At 40.2% G+C, this 16,153-nt stretch overlaps 2 protein-coding genes across 2 annotated transcripts; both read left to right on the top strand.

The window, feature by feature from the left end:
* Positions 1 to 112: 112 nt before the first annotated feature.
* Positions 113 to 6,623, top strand: LOC110068831 (kelch-like protein 26). The gene is made up of 4 exons (XM_089296116.1): positions 113 to 1,235; positions 1,707 to 1,856; positions 3,628 to 4,539; positions 5,727 to 6,623. Exons 1-4 carry the CDS (start codon positions 294 to 296, stop codon positions 6,621 to 6,623), a joined length of 2,901 nt encoding a protein of 966 aa, XP_089152242.1. The 5' UTR covers positions 113 to 293.
* A 6,297-nt stretch (positions 6,624 to 12,920) lies between these two features.
* LOC149107637 (kelch-like protein 26) lies at positions 12,921 to 16,060 on the top strand. Its single transcript, XM_089296071.1, has 2 exons — positions 12,921 to 13,833; positions 14,410 to 16,060. The coding sequence occupies exons 1-2, from the start codon at positions 13,006 to 13,008 to the stop codon at positions 15,412 to 15,414; spliced, it is 1,833 nt and encodes a 610-aa protein (XP_089152197.1). The 5' UTR covers positions 12,921 to 13,005; the 3' UTR covers positions 15,415 to 16,060.
* The last annotated feature ends 93 nt before the right edge of the window (positions 16,061 to 16,153 follow it).

The raw sequence follows: 16,153 nt of genomic DNA, 5'->3' as shown, positions 1-16,153 counted from the left end.
GCGAAGCGCGTGGCCTCAGTCGAGCCCCAGTGGCTTTTTCAACAACTCGTGAGAGATGAATGAACAGTGTCCTTGCACTTTACAGCTTAGCATGGCTGTCAAGAAAGACCTGGATCATCATACAGATTCTCGAAACAAAATTGAACTTACCAACTTATACGAATGTGTTTGAGGTTCTTGCCGAAGTTGATCATCTTGAAGTGACAAGTAATGTTAACCTATGCTGTGATTTCACGCTGATCGATGCAGTTTGTACAGCTTCGGTTCCGTGACCGTTCTTGCGTGATGTTTGGATGGAGACGCGACAATCACTCAAACATCTGTACGATTTGCATTCCTTGATCTGCCAGATTAGCATTTCAAGCGTTGACAGGGTGTGTAAGAAATGTAAAGCAAACCATCTTAAGATGGTCGCCCATTCCGAGATTCTTTTATCCAAGTGTGCTCAATTTCGAGACGAAGGTCAATTCATCGATGTTCGTTTAAAAGTGCGTGAAGACATCTTTCCGGCTCATCGCATTGTACTCGCTGCGAATAGCGATTATTTCCACGCCATGTTTACTGCTGAAATGAAGGAGTCCAACCAGGAAGTCATCGAACTGAAGGATGAAAGTATTTCCTCCGCTGCCGTAAAGATTGTAATGGACTCCATCTACACTGGAGAGCTTAACGTCAACGAGAAAAACGTGTTTGAAGTTCTTGCCGCAGCAGATCATCTTCAAGTCACAACTGTTGTGCAACAGTGCTGTGATTTCTTGAAGAGGGAATTTATCCAGCTCCGACTTGACCTTCACAACTACTGTCTGCTTTCCACAGTGGCCGATAGACACGGTCTCAGAGATCTGCAAGAGGCAGCGGAGAAGAAGATGGCTTCGATGTTCAAGGATATCTGTGAAAGCAAAGAATTCCTGACCCATATTGGTGGAGACCAATTATTCAGCCTCCTTAGTCGAGATGACCTCAGTTCGCCTTCGGAGACGTTCGTCTTCAAATCAGTGATGCAGTGGATTAAACACAAGAAGGAAGAGAGGATGGCAGTTGCAGCCAAAGTTATCGGAGCTGTTCGTCTGGGGCTGGTGGATATCAGGGTCGTAATTGAAGAACTGAACACAGACGAAATGCAAAGAGATCCAGAGATTCATATGTTGGTGTATGAAACGTCAATCTTTAAGCACATGCCTTCAGAGAATTCTAAATTTGCTGTAGAGAAAGCAAAACCTCGATCTATGTGTCCGGTAAGAGAAAGCACACTCACTACGAGACATGACAATTATATGAACCATTGCAGTGGGGTGGGGAGGAAGACGGGGATAGAGGGTTGAAAGAAACCGGCATGACTTATTGGAAGGGTAAACTGTTTTGTATAATTAGTTTCTCCAGCAGATAATTATTAAGAGTCGAGCAAGGTAATCAATATCATATTTTAACGTGGCAGTAGTATGGTCACGCAAACTCGACCACCTTCACGTGTGTTAGCTTTGTTTTGCCGAGGGCCTATACGTGTTAGAGGATTCCAAATACACTCATGGCTATGTGCCCACAGGAGTCCCTAAAAGTTTCCAAATCTCAGACTACGCAATACATTGACAGCATGTTCAAAGTTCACCAGCATACCCAAGTCTTATCCTGATAAATATTCAATGCAGAACAAATTCACGTATATTCACAATATACTTAGTACACCTTATCTTTCAATCTGGTTTCAGGTTCTTGTTGCCATTCTCCCTTCGACGCAGATACAGTACTTTGATATTGAAACCAAAACATGGAAACCTTTGCCATCTATGGCATGCTTAAATGCATATGAACAAAACGTTGTAAGGTGTAATTGCTTACGCTTACATCAAAGGCCTAACTGAACCTCCCTCAAGACTTCTAAGAAACAATGGAATACAAATTACAAGCAGACTCCTTAAGACATTACAACAAGAGTTTGTACCTCCGAAATCAAGACCACCCGCGGAACTACAAACAAATGTCGTTTACAAGATCCCATGCGCCGATTGTCCGTGGAGCTATATCGGCGAGACTGGTAGATGTTTACAAACAAGGAAGAAAGAACATATTAGAAACACAAAAACCTTTAAAAAAGGTTCGAACATTGCTTCACATGCCTGGTGAAACGACCATTCCATCGACTTTGACAATGCACGCGTGATTGACAAGGGAAATCTCCGTGTTAGAAAAACTCTGGAATCCTGGCACATAGCAATTACGAACTATACTGGCAATAATGCGGAACAATTACCAAGACAATATTCAATTTTATTTTGAACCTCACATTAGCATTTTTACACGCACACAAGCATTTCTATTGTTTTTTATTATAATTTTGTTTTTTCACACTTTCCTCAGTATATATTTTAACGTTCGCGCTTTTTGTCTAGTTCTATTACTCGTTAAAGACTACAGACTGGTAGTCGAAAGCTCGTTTTAAACAAAAATTTTTAACCAGAGATCGTTTTTCTATTTTTCGAAATGTCTTATCCTGGTTACTCATCTATTTTTGAAATATTTAAGCTGGTTAATAAAAACGTTGACAAACTTGCTAATGTTTCGGTTTTGTTTTAGTTGGTTCCCAGGGGCGTTTGGGAAACAAGTAAATAACATCATTTATTTTTTTAAGGGAATGGTTTTTTAGGTTAATTATTGTGAGGAACTAAGGGAAGAGTCTACTTTTAAGTTTTGTATTAACGGGAACTTTGGAAACATAGTTTTGGTAAGAGTAGAATTTACAAATAGGGAGTAAAAAAGAAACTAAACATGATGTATCTTCCCCTCAGAGAACCTCACGACTGTGTATTAATAATATCCGTGCAAATAAATAGTACTCAGTAGCAATGAACAGTTGCTGTGATGCCTCACTGGCTGTAAGGTAAGGTAAAGTCTGCATGCGAGCCAAGTGGCCCATCAGGCCAGAGCTTATCCCGGTTTCTGTAGCATGAAGCGACTGGGAGAATTTCTACTCCCCCCTGGATGGGATGCTAGTCCATCGCAGGGTTACCCCCAGCATTAAGTTCGCCGGTACCCATTTATACACCTGGGTGGAGAGAGGCACTGTGAGAGTAAAGTGTCTTGCCCAAGAACACAACACAATGTCCTCGGCCAGGGCTCGAACCCGGACCGCTCGATCCGGAGACGAGCGCACTAACCATGAGGCCACCGCGCCTCCCAGCCTCACTGGCTGTACTAACTCTATGAAGGTAAAGGTAACTAAGTGTGTTGATCCCGTATGTTTTTTTTTAATGTCAACCGCATTAGTGAGCGAAAAGAATGAATGATTTTCAGTTAGTAAGCTCTCTCTTGTTGCTTCAAGAAATCGTAGAATAATTTAGAGGGTATTGGGGGCGTTGTCTCGTAATCCGGCTTGGCACATAAATGGAACTGACGTAGTTTTTAACAGTTACTTCGAGAAACCTCAAGGAATAAAATAAAACAGAGATTTGAATTCTATGTTGTTTATCAAAATTGTCGTCACATATTGGGTCTTGCCTCTATGGAGCAGGGCGGAATACTTTGGGAAGAAAACAGAACTAGAAGTCACGCATGCAGGTTGTGGGACTGCGACACTGATTCTGATTAGCCAAGCGTTTCGTGACCTTGCTCGCGTGACGATTTTGTTGTGGGTGGAGCGATCATGTGACGATCTATCAAATTTGCATTTTAATGTCTACAAGGCGCATTGTAAATGTAAAGCAAAAGCATCGCAAGATGGTCGCCCACTCTGAGATTCTTTTATCCAAGTGTGCTCAGTTTCGAGACGAAGGTCAATTCATCGACGTTCGTTTAAAAGTACGTGAAGACATCTTTCCGGCTCATCGCATTGTACTCGCTGCGAATAGCGATTATTTCCACGCCATGTTTACTGCTGAAATGAAGGAGTCGAACCAGGAAGTCATCGAACTGAAAGATGAAAGCATTTCACCAGATGCTTTAAAGATTGTAATGGACTCCATCTACACTGGAGAGCTTTGCGTCAACGAGGAAAACGTGTTTGAAGTTCTTACCGCAGCTGATCATCTTCAAGTCACAACTGTTGTTCAACAATGTTGTGATTTCTTGAAGAGGGAATTTATCCAGCTCCGACTTGATCTTCACAACTACTGTCTGCTCTCCACAGTGGCCGATAGACACGGTCTGAGAGATCTGCAAGAAGCAGCCGAGAAGAAGATGGCTTCGATGTACGTGGATGTTTGTGAAAGCGAAGAATTCCTTTCTAATGTTGGTGGAGACCAATTATGCAGCCTCCTCAGTCGAGATGACCTCAGCACACCTTCGGAGACGTACGTCTTCAAATCAGTGATGCAGTGGATTAAACACAAGAAGGCAGAGAGGATGGCAGTTGCAGCCAAAGTTATCGGAGCTGTTCGTCTGGGGCTGGTGGACATCAAGGTTGTGATTCAAGAACTGGACACAGAGGAGATGGAACGAGTTCCTGAGATCTACAAGCAATTCCATGAAGCGTTAATCTATAGTCACATGCCTTCTCGTAATCCCAAGTTTGCTGTGGAGAAAACAAAAACACGAGCAACTAGCCCGGTAAGAGTTTTTGGACTTTACTTCGCAATGCCTACTAAGTCACGAATTCAATTCTATGTCACAACAAATTACCCATCTATCACAATCTATAAAAATTATCCATTTATCACAATCTATAAAAATTATAGATTTTGCAAAGTTGATTTTAAAAACTACGTTTGCGTGAAATTTAAATTTGACATAATTGCGTTCACACGGTGTAACACAATCCTAATCCCGTTTGTATGAAGAATTGCACTTACGGATTTGTTCGCCGATTTCCGCCCCCCCCCCCCCCCCCCCCGCCTCCTACCCAACAGCAGGGGCAAATTACATCATGCGCGCATGCACGCAGTCACGTATTCGGCGTATAGATTCGAAGTGAGGATGATTTCTGCAAAGCTCCATCTATTTTGACTCTCTAGTGTTCGACAAGTAACCAACGCCTGCGTCATCAGGAAAGAATGTTTCGTAGCTTGGCGATGGCAAATGGCCACGAGTTGTGTTAAAGAAAACAAATCTTCCGTGTAACTTCGCAAAATGGCTATGATGACCCAGAGATCTGTGGTCAGAAAACACATTTTCCGATTTGTAGCTCAGCAAATTCGTTGTGGCCTAAATTGGTTGTCGGAAAATAAACCTTCCGTGTTGTGTGACTCGGCAATAGGCCGTGTTTTGTGGTCAGAATGGTTAATTCACCTTTTTCATTTCTGAAAGTAGACCAAACATGAAAACTGCGCGGGTGGACGCACTGCTCTAATTTTTATTGCTACTAGTTTCATATTTTACGTCACCGTAATCACTTGATATTGCCACGTAATCCCAGTCCCAGAAAATACTGTACGCACATTTGGTAGGGAAGGACCATTTCAATTTGGGGGAGGGAGGCCGAGGGAATGTTGGCCAATTTTTTCTCATCGAGAATATTTTTTCCAGCGTCAGGTTGTGCACGAATTTTTATTTACTACATATATTTATTTTTTGTTGCTCGCTTTCCGAGTGTTTCCTTTTCGGATTTTCTTTTAGGAGAAATCTTTTTTGTAATTGCGCGGGCCCCCTCCCAATGTCGAAAATGTAACGGTGTATACCTGACTGGTGACGCAACATTTTTGTTTCAGAATTTTTTGTCGTGATTCGGTTGTTTTCGGACAGATCTTTGACATTTCTTTGTATTATTGAAATTTCTGTTTCCTTTTCTGTCATTTCAGGTTCTTCTAGCAGTTCTACCCCAGGCTCAAATGCAGTATTTTGATGTTGAAGTCAAAACGTGGAAACCTTTGGCATCCACAACACCAACAATTGAGGCAACTCAATGTCATTGTGCAGCGTCTGCTGGCGATAACTTGTATGTTGCCGGATCTGAAGCTGGTGTTGGTCCTCGTATTTATCGTTACGATACAGAAGGTAGTGTGTGGGAGAAACAGCCACACTCGTGCGGTTTAATCGACATTTTGTGTATTGTAGACGATTTCATGTATGCAGTTAGTTCTGACCGCAATCAGGTTCCTCAAAGGTATAGCTTTTCTAAATGTCAGTGGCAAAATTTTGCTAAAGTACGTATTACGAGTGCTGATATTTACCGGTTTTACAGTAGTGGAGCAACAGTACTTCACTCGAAGCTTTATGTCCTTTATGGGGGTCAATGGGCTCCAGGTGACAATTGGCTTATGGAAAATGCAGGGCTACACTGCTTTGATCCAGTAAAGAACGAATGGAAAGGAAAAGCAACAACCTGTAAGCCTCACTTTGGTTCAAGTCTTTTTGTAGTAAACAATAGAATCTATGTTGCAGGGGGGTGTGATTATATTGACCAAAACGATGCTCTACAGGGTAAGCCTGCACCTGTAGAAGCTTATGACGAGGAAAACAACACTTGGTCTGTTGTGGAACAAAAACACATTCCTCCAAACAAGCTTAGTGCAGTGGAAATAGAAGGGAAGGTTTATTTTATAATAAACAAATTTCCAGTTGACAGTGGCATAAGAATTCCACCAGGAGAGCTGTATCCTGTTCATTTGGGTGAGTGGGAAAAATTAGGAGAAATTTCCAATACTGCTGTTCTGTGTTATATGCCAGTAAAAAGGAAGAGTTTGAAAGCAGAGTGAGAATATTTTTTTTTTTCACTTAAAATATCACCTTTACACATCAAAATATGCTACAATAGAATTTTCTTGTAATTTTAAAGTTGGACATGGTTCAATACGTGAAATACTATACGAAGGAAAACGATTGCGAGCAAACCAGGGAGGGCTGAGGCGAGCAAAAACATGAAGGTCAGGTAGGAGATGATAGGAAAGGAAGACTAGTTCCATCCCTTGTCTCGATCTTTAATCCAAGCTTATGAATCTCCTTTCTTGCTTAGCACTCGTTTTCTTGGTCTAAACCTTTAGTAGTCCTGAATTAAATTTGTACAAATTTTAAAGCGGTTTTCAAATGTGTGTCATAGAACCAAAACCAAAGTTATTACTCTGTCCAGTCACAAAAGGCACAGAGAATAGAATCAACCAATCAAAACTCGAAGTAAAAACATGTAGCTGACGCGAATCAAGGGAAAACGCGTGCGAGCGAGTAACAATTGGTTTTGGTTTTACTTCTGATTGGATAAGAAAGTGGCGCGATTTTTTTTTTTAAGCCAATAGTACATTAAACGTAATAAACCAGTTACTTTTGGACACTCAAGTGAAAATCACTTTAGTATTAAACTCGCAACTGGACAGACTTTCAAATGTTCCGCTAGTCTGCTCAAATTAGCTTTAAAAGTACCTTTAGAACTGTGTGAAGAGGCCTCTGTGAAATACAGAAAATAAGATAAATTCGTTACTTTTTATTAAGGTTGAAAAGCTTTCTTCTAGAGACATTGCAGGCGGTTATCAATAATAAGGTATGTAGCTTTTGCGCTATACATGTGTATGCAATATCTTTTTCAAGAATTGAATGACAACACTTTACTCAAATTCTTGTTTTTCACGTTAGCAGTTTATACCAGTAACCCCTAAACATAATTTGTAGCAGGAGCCATAATCGGGGACGGAGAACGTAAGCGCGCGCCATTTCTAGTATTGGGGTTGTCCCCATGATATGGGACAATAATTCTATTTTTAGAACAAATTGCGCCATCGCCTGCGACACACGCGCGTACATACTGCGAGGATTTTTGCGAATGTCGCGCGGAGGAAATGGCGTTGGGGGAAATTTTTCATGTTTTTGGCCCGCAACTCAACGCGTTTACGTCTGTTGGAATTTTGCTTAAGTATTTTCGTCGTAAGCTGCTCCAGTTTGAGTGAAGTATAAGACAATGTCGAATTTAGGTATGTTCCGCTTTAAGCTTATATATATCGCTTACCAAGTTGTGTTCCGACGGATGCGTCTTTTACATGAGCTGTATATTACTCAACTTTAAATTTCACATATGTTGAAGATTAACAGCTTTTCCATTACACAGCAAAAAACTAGCTGGATATATTTAGATATAGCAGAACTTCAGGACTTCATAGTTTTCTAGCTCCTCTTACCACACGCTTGCGAGGAATTTGCCAGTCTATCGCGACCGAAAAGTAAAAAAAAATAATTGCTAGTTTGAGTTTCGCCTGAATTGTAAGCAACGCTTGATGTTTCATCAAGGCCCAATAACTTTACGTCTGTAGAAACTGCTCGGTTTTATTCGTCTAAAAATTCAGCAAATTCTCTGTTGTCGATGAATGAGAGCGCCCGCCGATGAGTGTTTTGCACAGTCAGTAAACATGACAAATTGTACTTCCGTCGCACTTTCGTGTGAAAGCGTACATCGAACTCAAACAATAACTCTATAGTTTTTAAATAAGTTTAAGATTGATAAATGTTTGAGAACATATTAAAAGCTAAACTGAAAATATGTGAATAAAGCAGAAATAATCAGCAAAGTTACGATGACGCTTTCTTTAATCAACTTCGAATAACGATTTCGATTTTGTTGATCGAGTTATCAAAACTCCCTGTCTATTTTCATTTTCGCAGTGTAAAACTTCACTATGCTTATGTTGAAGAAACACACATGATGTTAGTAGCCTTTTTTGCGTTCGTGAAATTTGTTGCAGCATCTCAGCACAAAAGATAACGAAAGAAATCTTTGTCAAGATTTGTTGACAATTGAAAACACCGACTCGGACTTGAAAGTGCACGAGCTGCACTATGCAAATGAGCTAATTGTACGCGTCAGACTTTCCTTTCAAAAACTTTTGCAAACTCACCAAACAAGCAGAAACAATAAGAAACCATCAAAACAGGTTTTGGTTATGATTAACCATTGTCTGAGAAACTTACAAATTAACTCGATACCAGAGTAGAGAGTTTCTTGCTGTATTCTTAAGTCAGAACAAACGCAAAGACATACGCGTAAGCTTACAACTAGCGCGAGCAGATCTTATTATTCATTCCCAGCGCGAGATTGAAGTCTTGTTCTCGACCCTGAAAAACCCACCTTTTCCGTTAGCTCGGAGCATAAAACTACATATAAGCACCCTGGTTCGTATTCCCTGCCTTATTCCCTGCCATCGCTGTGAAAAATACGCATGATAATCTCTCAAGGTCTCTCAACTCTCACCATTTGATCACGCAACGTGACAACATCCATGCGAGAGCCCCCGACATGTGCGTGGATCCGCGCGGATATATGACGTCAGGATGGCGCAATTTGTTCTAAAAATAGAAAAATTGTCCCATATCATAGGTGCCCGCGGATCCCAAGACTTACGGTCTCCGTCCCCGATTATGGCTCCTGTTTGTAGTTATTATAATCTAAAGGACATAGTCTGTTTTAAACTCCTTGTGAAAACTATATATCAAAGTTAGTTTAATAAATTTCCTTTCGAACCTTTGACAATTTAAAGTGTTGTGTGTATCATTTAATTTTGCCTCCCCTACACTTCGATGAAATCTTCTGATTTGCTTGCTTTCTTCACATTCACGTGAAAAATCCTTTGTCTGGTAACATCAACACGAGGCTTAGGATGTATAAAGTATTTTTCAAATTTGGCCGCCTGTTATACAAAGTGTCTATTGAAAATGCCGCGTGATACAAGCTTTAAAGCCTGGCTATTTGCAGCATGTGGTTTGGTTAGACCACATAGGCTGAAGGGAATGACCTCGAAATTCGCAGAGTGGAGGAGTATCCCAAACAAGATCAGAGAAGAGTAGTGGATATTTCCACCTTGAAAAAGAGCAGAATTAGTGAAAAGAATTTTGAGTAGTATCTTAAATAAAGACACTCTAGTCGTCGTACCAGTTACTGAGATAAACGGAATTTCTTATACAGTTGCCCAGTCTAAGGGGTTGTGAGGAAAAGAGCTGCAAATTTGGCTTTGCTTGTTCGTTCTATTGTTCTCATAGTCAGAAGTTTGGGACATTTTCCACAGCAGTATTATCATCCATCTTGACGAATATTTGATCTACGCTCAAGTTACTAACTGACTTTGATTGACAAAATGAGCTGACATTGTACTTGACTAACGTTAAATGCATTCAAGCTTCAGTGGCATTCTCGAGATCACTGCATGCCCACGGTAACGTAAGAGACAAGCGAACAGTGTCCTTGCTCATTACAGCTTGGACATTTCAAGAATATCGCAATAATAAGAGATTTAGCAATTGTTCGTGCACAAGTGCTGTGCGAAAGTAGAAAAGTGTTGATTTAAGGACGTTCACGCCCAAAATGTTCCCACATACAGATTTTTTTTAAACTTGCCACGCAGAAAGGTAATGATCTATTTTTGCCAAAAAGGACAAAAAAATGGGGGGTCACCGACTTCGTTTTGGAGAGAACATGCCCGGAAGAACACCCTAAATCTAAAAAAATCGGACTTCGTTAGCGAATAAGGCCAAAGTGTCTGTAAGCCCAAAAATACTGCAATTAGATCTTTTAAGTGAAATTTTCTCAGCCAAATATTGTTTAAGTGGACCTATTGAGTGAATTTAGCCAACTGACAAGGTTTCTTAAAGAACAAGTTCGCATTTAGCAACCATAGTTTCACGCGCCTTGCAGCCGCAAGATGGCAGGATTCGACGCCCCGTGGGCAGAGATCTTGAAATTTTTTTAACTTCCCACATTGATTTTTTGTCCATTTTTGGACAATGTGGTGATAATTGTAAATAAAATCAGTTTCTGGTAAGAAAAGTAGGGTTCACCGAACGTCCAAGATCGTTAAATCCACGCAAAGCTATAGCAATCGCCATCCGCCCTATCATTGTTCATTTTAGTGCTTAGCGCGCGCGCTCGATGCATGACGTAGCGTGTGAATTTGCGTGCGCAGTAAGGATGCACAGAAACAATTAGCGCGAACGTCCTTAAAAAATGTTAACCAGACTTTGCGACTTAGACTTGATGAGAAGACAGTTTCAAATATGCCGTGCACTAAAAATCTGGCAAGCAAGACCAAGAAGATGGAGTTGTTACAAGATGATTGTTTTTTTCGACTGGCGTACTGCAAATAGGTAGGTGGAAATTAGAAATACTAAGAAAAATAGTTGATTTTAGGTAAAAAGGACAAGGTGCACAAGTGCTTCATTCTCATTTAACGACGGTGCCTACTTTTGTTTGTGCGCACACGTTCTGCGCGTCACGCAGGGCATGGTTAGCCGCCACGCGCGCGCTAGGGTTGGCATCAACGTAATCAACTACGCTACCAAGTACACAACTGAAATGAAAGCAAAATTATCCTACTGTGACCAAACCAAATTTAATGAACCCGCACTAAACCCAGGAATACCAGAATAGTGTTATCTTAGAACTTTTAAATCAGTATCTGCTTTAAATTTAACAGGAAACGTAAAGTGGTAAAGGATTATATAGATTCTTAAATATAATCGATAAAAGTGCCGTTTTTTGTCACTGACTTGTACATTTCAGCACGACGTTTCGGCTGACTCTTAAGCCTTCATCAGTTGAAAAACCGCTTGATGTTACCCGCGATTTAAAAACTTTTTAAAATTGAAACGTTGCGCGTGCTGTATGCGCATGACTCGAGGGAATTTTAAGTGCGTGTTAAGCACTTGTAGACTTCAGGGATGACCATGTGATCATTCCCAGTGATAAAATACCAGTAAAAAATAACACTACAACTACTAAAATACTAGTATTAATAATTTTTTAGGGTCCTTAAAGTACATTTTTATTGTTGCCATCTTATTTTTATTGTTGTACTTATTTAAATTTAAGTCTTTGAAAAGCCTCTTGGGGAAAGTCAATAAAGTATGTATGTACTGTATGTAATAAGAGCGTATCGCTAGCCACTAACTGTTAACGGCTTCCTGCTGAAAAGCTAGCTTTTATCTGTCAAAAATTATACTGAAATCCAACTGTGAACATATATCTGCAGATGGCGTAGTGCGCACAAAAAACAAGTGCTAAAGACGCAAATGTTTTAGTTACTGGGGAGGTGACAGGAAAAAATGTTTTGGGCGCCGTAAAACATTTCAAAAAAGATGAATAACTTTAAAAAACGCGTGGTTACCCCTACATTTTATGGGATGGAAGTGGAAAGCCTATTCAGCACGTGATTAGTTTTTGGTTGTGAGGAAATGCTATTTAGACTATGTTTTAGCTGAACCAAAAGAAGGCTGTCAGAGGCTAAAAGTGCTGTTGGAACGATTTTGTCATTGAAAACACACCAAAAATGGTTTTTATTTTATCATTTACCATGTAGTCTTAAGACCTTTATAAACGTGTTTGCTTTTCTGTATGCAAAGGTGAAATCTAAGGAAATCTGTGAAGAAATATCCTTTCCTTCTTTTATCAGAAAATTGCTGATGTCAGCATTTTTGTTGAGATTCAAGGCTAATTATCTCGAAAAAAATGCGTGGCTACCCCCATTCTTCTTTGTGGATTCCAATAGCCCTTGCAAAGATCTACTTTTTCCGCATGGTCCAAACCTGGCGCAAAAACCTTTCTATTTAGTAGGCACCGTCCTTAATACGAGTGCACCTAATATCTTCTTCAGTGTAACTCTTGGGTAAGTTTTGAAAGAGACCTAAACATGAAAATAAAAAAGGAAGTAAAGATTGATATAACCCACAAAACCCACAGACAGTTCCTATGCGTTTAATAATCTACTGAAATCTAAGGTTTTGTTATCAATAAAACATCTTGTTTCAAAAGTGCAGGCGAAAGGATTCAATTGGAGACTACACTGCCCCAAGTTCAAAGAACGTGTTTGAAGTTCTTCTCGCTGCTGAACAACTTCACGTGAGAAATATTGTTAAACCATTCTGTGATTTCATGCTGGTGCAGTTTGTTCTGCTTCATTTTGATGTGCAAACGTATACTGTCGCGTTTGAACAGTTTCGTGACCTTCCTTGCGTGAGCTTTTGATGCAGACGGGCCGATCACAAAACAACTCTGTAAGATTTGCATTTCTCCGTCTGCAAGATTTGCATTTTTTAAACTGCAAATCACTGTTGCATAAAAACGCTTCTCTTTCACTATCAGAGTTCGTCAACATCGCAAATCATCTCAAGATGGTCGCCCATTCCGAGGTCCTTTTATCCAAATGTGCTCAGTTTCGAGACGAAGGTCAATTCATCGACGTTCGTTTAAAAGTGCGTGAAGACATCTTCCCAGCTCATCGCATTGTACTCGCTGCGAATAGCGATTATTTCCACGCCATGTTTACTGATGGAATGAAAGAGACGAACCAGGAAGTCATCGAACTGAAAGATGAAAGCATTTCACCTGATGCTTTAAAGATTGTAATGGACTCCATCTACACTGGAGATCTTCGCGTCAACGAGGAAAACGTGTTTGAAGTTCTTGCCGCAGCAGATCATCTTCAAGTGGGAAGTGTTGCTAAACTGTGCTGTGATTTCATGCTGATCCAGTTTGTCCAGCTTCGGTTTGATGTTCAAACGTACTGTCGAGTTTGGACAATTGCCGATAGACACGGTCTGAAAGATCTGCAAGAAGCAGCGGAGAAAAAGATGGCACCGATGTATCAGGAGATTTGTGAAAGCGAAGAATTTCGTTCTCACTTTGGCGCAAATGAACTATTTAGTCTCCTCAATCGAGATGACCTCAATGCACCTTCGGAGACGTTCGTCTTTGAATCAGTGATGCAGTGGATTAAACACAAGAAGGAAGAGAGGATGGCAGTAGCAGCCAGAGTTATCGGAGCTGTTCGTCTGGGGCTGGTGGATATCAAGGTTGTGATTCAAGAACTGAATACAGAAGAGATGCAACAAGACCCAGAGATTCGCATGCTTCTGCAAGAATCACTGTTGCATAGTAACATGCCTTCACACAACTCCAAGTTTGCTGTTGAGAAAACTAAAGCACGATCGATGAGCTCGGTAAGTAAATGTACTTTTGCCACATTTGGGATACAGTGTGGGGATGAGGAGGAACCCCTACTAAAACTCAATTGGTGAGAAATGTGGGGGCGGGGGGGGGGGGGGGGGGAGGGCGCGAATACTTCTTCTATTTAGTTTGTCAATCTTTTTCTCAGTAGCCATTCTATCGCTGCAATGAACTTATTTACTGGTCTTTTATGGAGTGAAAACCATTTTTATTTGTAGTCGTAACTCTCCCGTCTCCCCTTCTTCCGTTGTTCTCTGTACATCCACCACTAGTCAGGTTATCTGGTGTAGGGGTTGGTTATTTCACTTGGAAGGAAGAACCTGTTCCTATGCATGGCTAAGCATTTTCTTTAGTAGTCATCATTGTTCATGTTTGAATACTTGGTGTAAACTTTAATTTTTGTTTTCAAAATATTATTGTCGGTATGTTAGAAAGTATCGTGGAAATATCAGTTCACTTCAACAAGCACTTGCATATACGGATATGACTTGAAGAGTCCCAAACTCATGATAATCATACAGTTGCAATCAGATATCAGTAGCATGCTCATCTGTAGTTATTTCGTTTAGGTTCTGGTGGCCATTAACCAATATACGACAAAGTCTAAAGAGCCCGTTCAGGATACTGATGAAGGTCCAGAATTGAAGTACAAGACTGTAGTTCAATATTTTGACGTCGAAGCCAAAATGTGGAAACCTTTGCCATCTGTAGCACAGTTAGTGAAAACCCAGTCATTCTTTTGTGCAGATTATTTTGGTAATTACTTGTATGTAGCTGGAAAAAACCAGTCTGACCAATTTGCTATATACCTTTATCATATAGTTAATAATTCTTGGGAGACACTGCCACCATTTTTGGAGTCCAACCATAAGATCGACTTCCTATGTTCTGTTGATGATCATTTATATGCAGTCAACGAATCCATTGAATCCAATCCGCCCCAGAGATATAGCTTGGTTAGTAATAACTGGCAAAGTGGAGTTAAATGTAGAAACTGGCCAGGTGATGTCTATAAGTTTCATACTGTAGCAGCAGTAGTTTTGGAAAATAAAATGTATGTAATTCGCGGAAAAACAAAACAAGAAGGCAGTTGGAAGCATAGGTATTGGGTTATCAATTCCGCTGTATTGGATTGCTTTGACCCTATTAACAATTACTGGGAAGAAAAGGCGTCAACCTGCAGACCGCACTTTGGATCCAGCATTTTTGTAGTCAATGACAAACTCTATGTGGCAGGGGGAAAACTTTCTTGTTACAGCGGCACTGGTGAACCAACTGGCAATCCTGCACCAGTTGAAGTCTATGATGATAACAAGAACACTTGGTCAGTAGTTGAACAAAAACATATTCCCCCAAACAATCTTGGTGCAGTGGAAATAGAAGGGAGGGTTTATTTCATCATCAACAAATTTCCAATCGACAGTGGGATTAGAATCCCACCAGAGGAGATGTATCACGTTCATTTAAACGAATGGGAAAATTTGGCAAAAGTAAGCAACAAAGCAGTTTTGTGTTATCTTCCTGTGAAGAGAGAAAGCTTGAAAACAGAGCACGATGAAAGTCAAGCTGACTAACAATCGAAGTTAGCATGAGATAGCTTATCATTTCCTATTAAGTGATAGCTTTTCTGCAATATTTTTCAGGTAAGGTAATCCAAAAATAGGTGTATTGGTAACTCTGCCTTTTAAAAGAGGTTTGAAAATTACAGCGCTTTTTAATCATGGTAGCTTTGCAGGCTTTGTAGTTCCCATTTTTTATAATCTTCAGGGCCCGAATTGTATAGGCATCTGATTTAGAGATATGTAGCCTATTAGATCTAGAGAAATGTGTAGCCAGACATTGACAGAAATCAAAGGGAACTATTTCTTTTAAGCGTAATGCGCGTTAGTACTGTATTTTTTATAAATTGTTTGAATTTTAGTTGCAGTAGTAGTAAAATATTGAGTGACTTCAAAACAGGAGATGTATTGCCTTGTCGATAGAGACCCTCACAGGGGTTTTAGGGGGTAAGGAAACGTTATCACCTATTCAAATGCATGTCTCTGCTATTAACGGAGACTTTGGCAAAACAGTTTAGGTAAGATTAGAATTTACTAAAGCAACGGGGAACAGGAGAGAAGAAAAAGAATTTTTAGACATAACGGATCATGTATCTTCCCCTCGGGGAACCTAATGATTGGCATAATCACACGAGCAATAAATATATCTTTTTATCATGTATGTTGTTGCTGTTGTTGTTGTTGTTTTTTTTTATGTAAGGTGCATTAGTGAAACGGCATAAGAATGAATGATTTCGGATTAGTAACCTCTCTC

The sequence above is a fragment of the Orbicella faveolata genome, unplaced genomic scaffold (assembly GCF_042242905.1).
Source record: "Orbicella faveolata isolate gen_17 unplaced genomic scaffold, um_ofav_v1 contig_26, whole genome shotgun sequence".
NCBI classification, from domain to species: domain Eukaryota; kingdom Metazoa; phylum Cnidaria; class Anthozoa; order Scleractinia; family Merulinidae; genus Orbicella; species Orbicella faveolata.
Note: the sequence above shows the minus strand (reverse complement) of the source record. Positions and strands in the feature narration are given on the sequence as shown.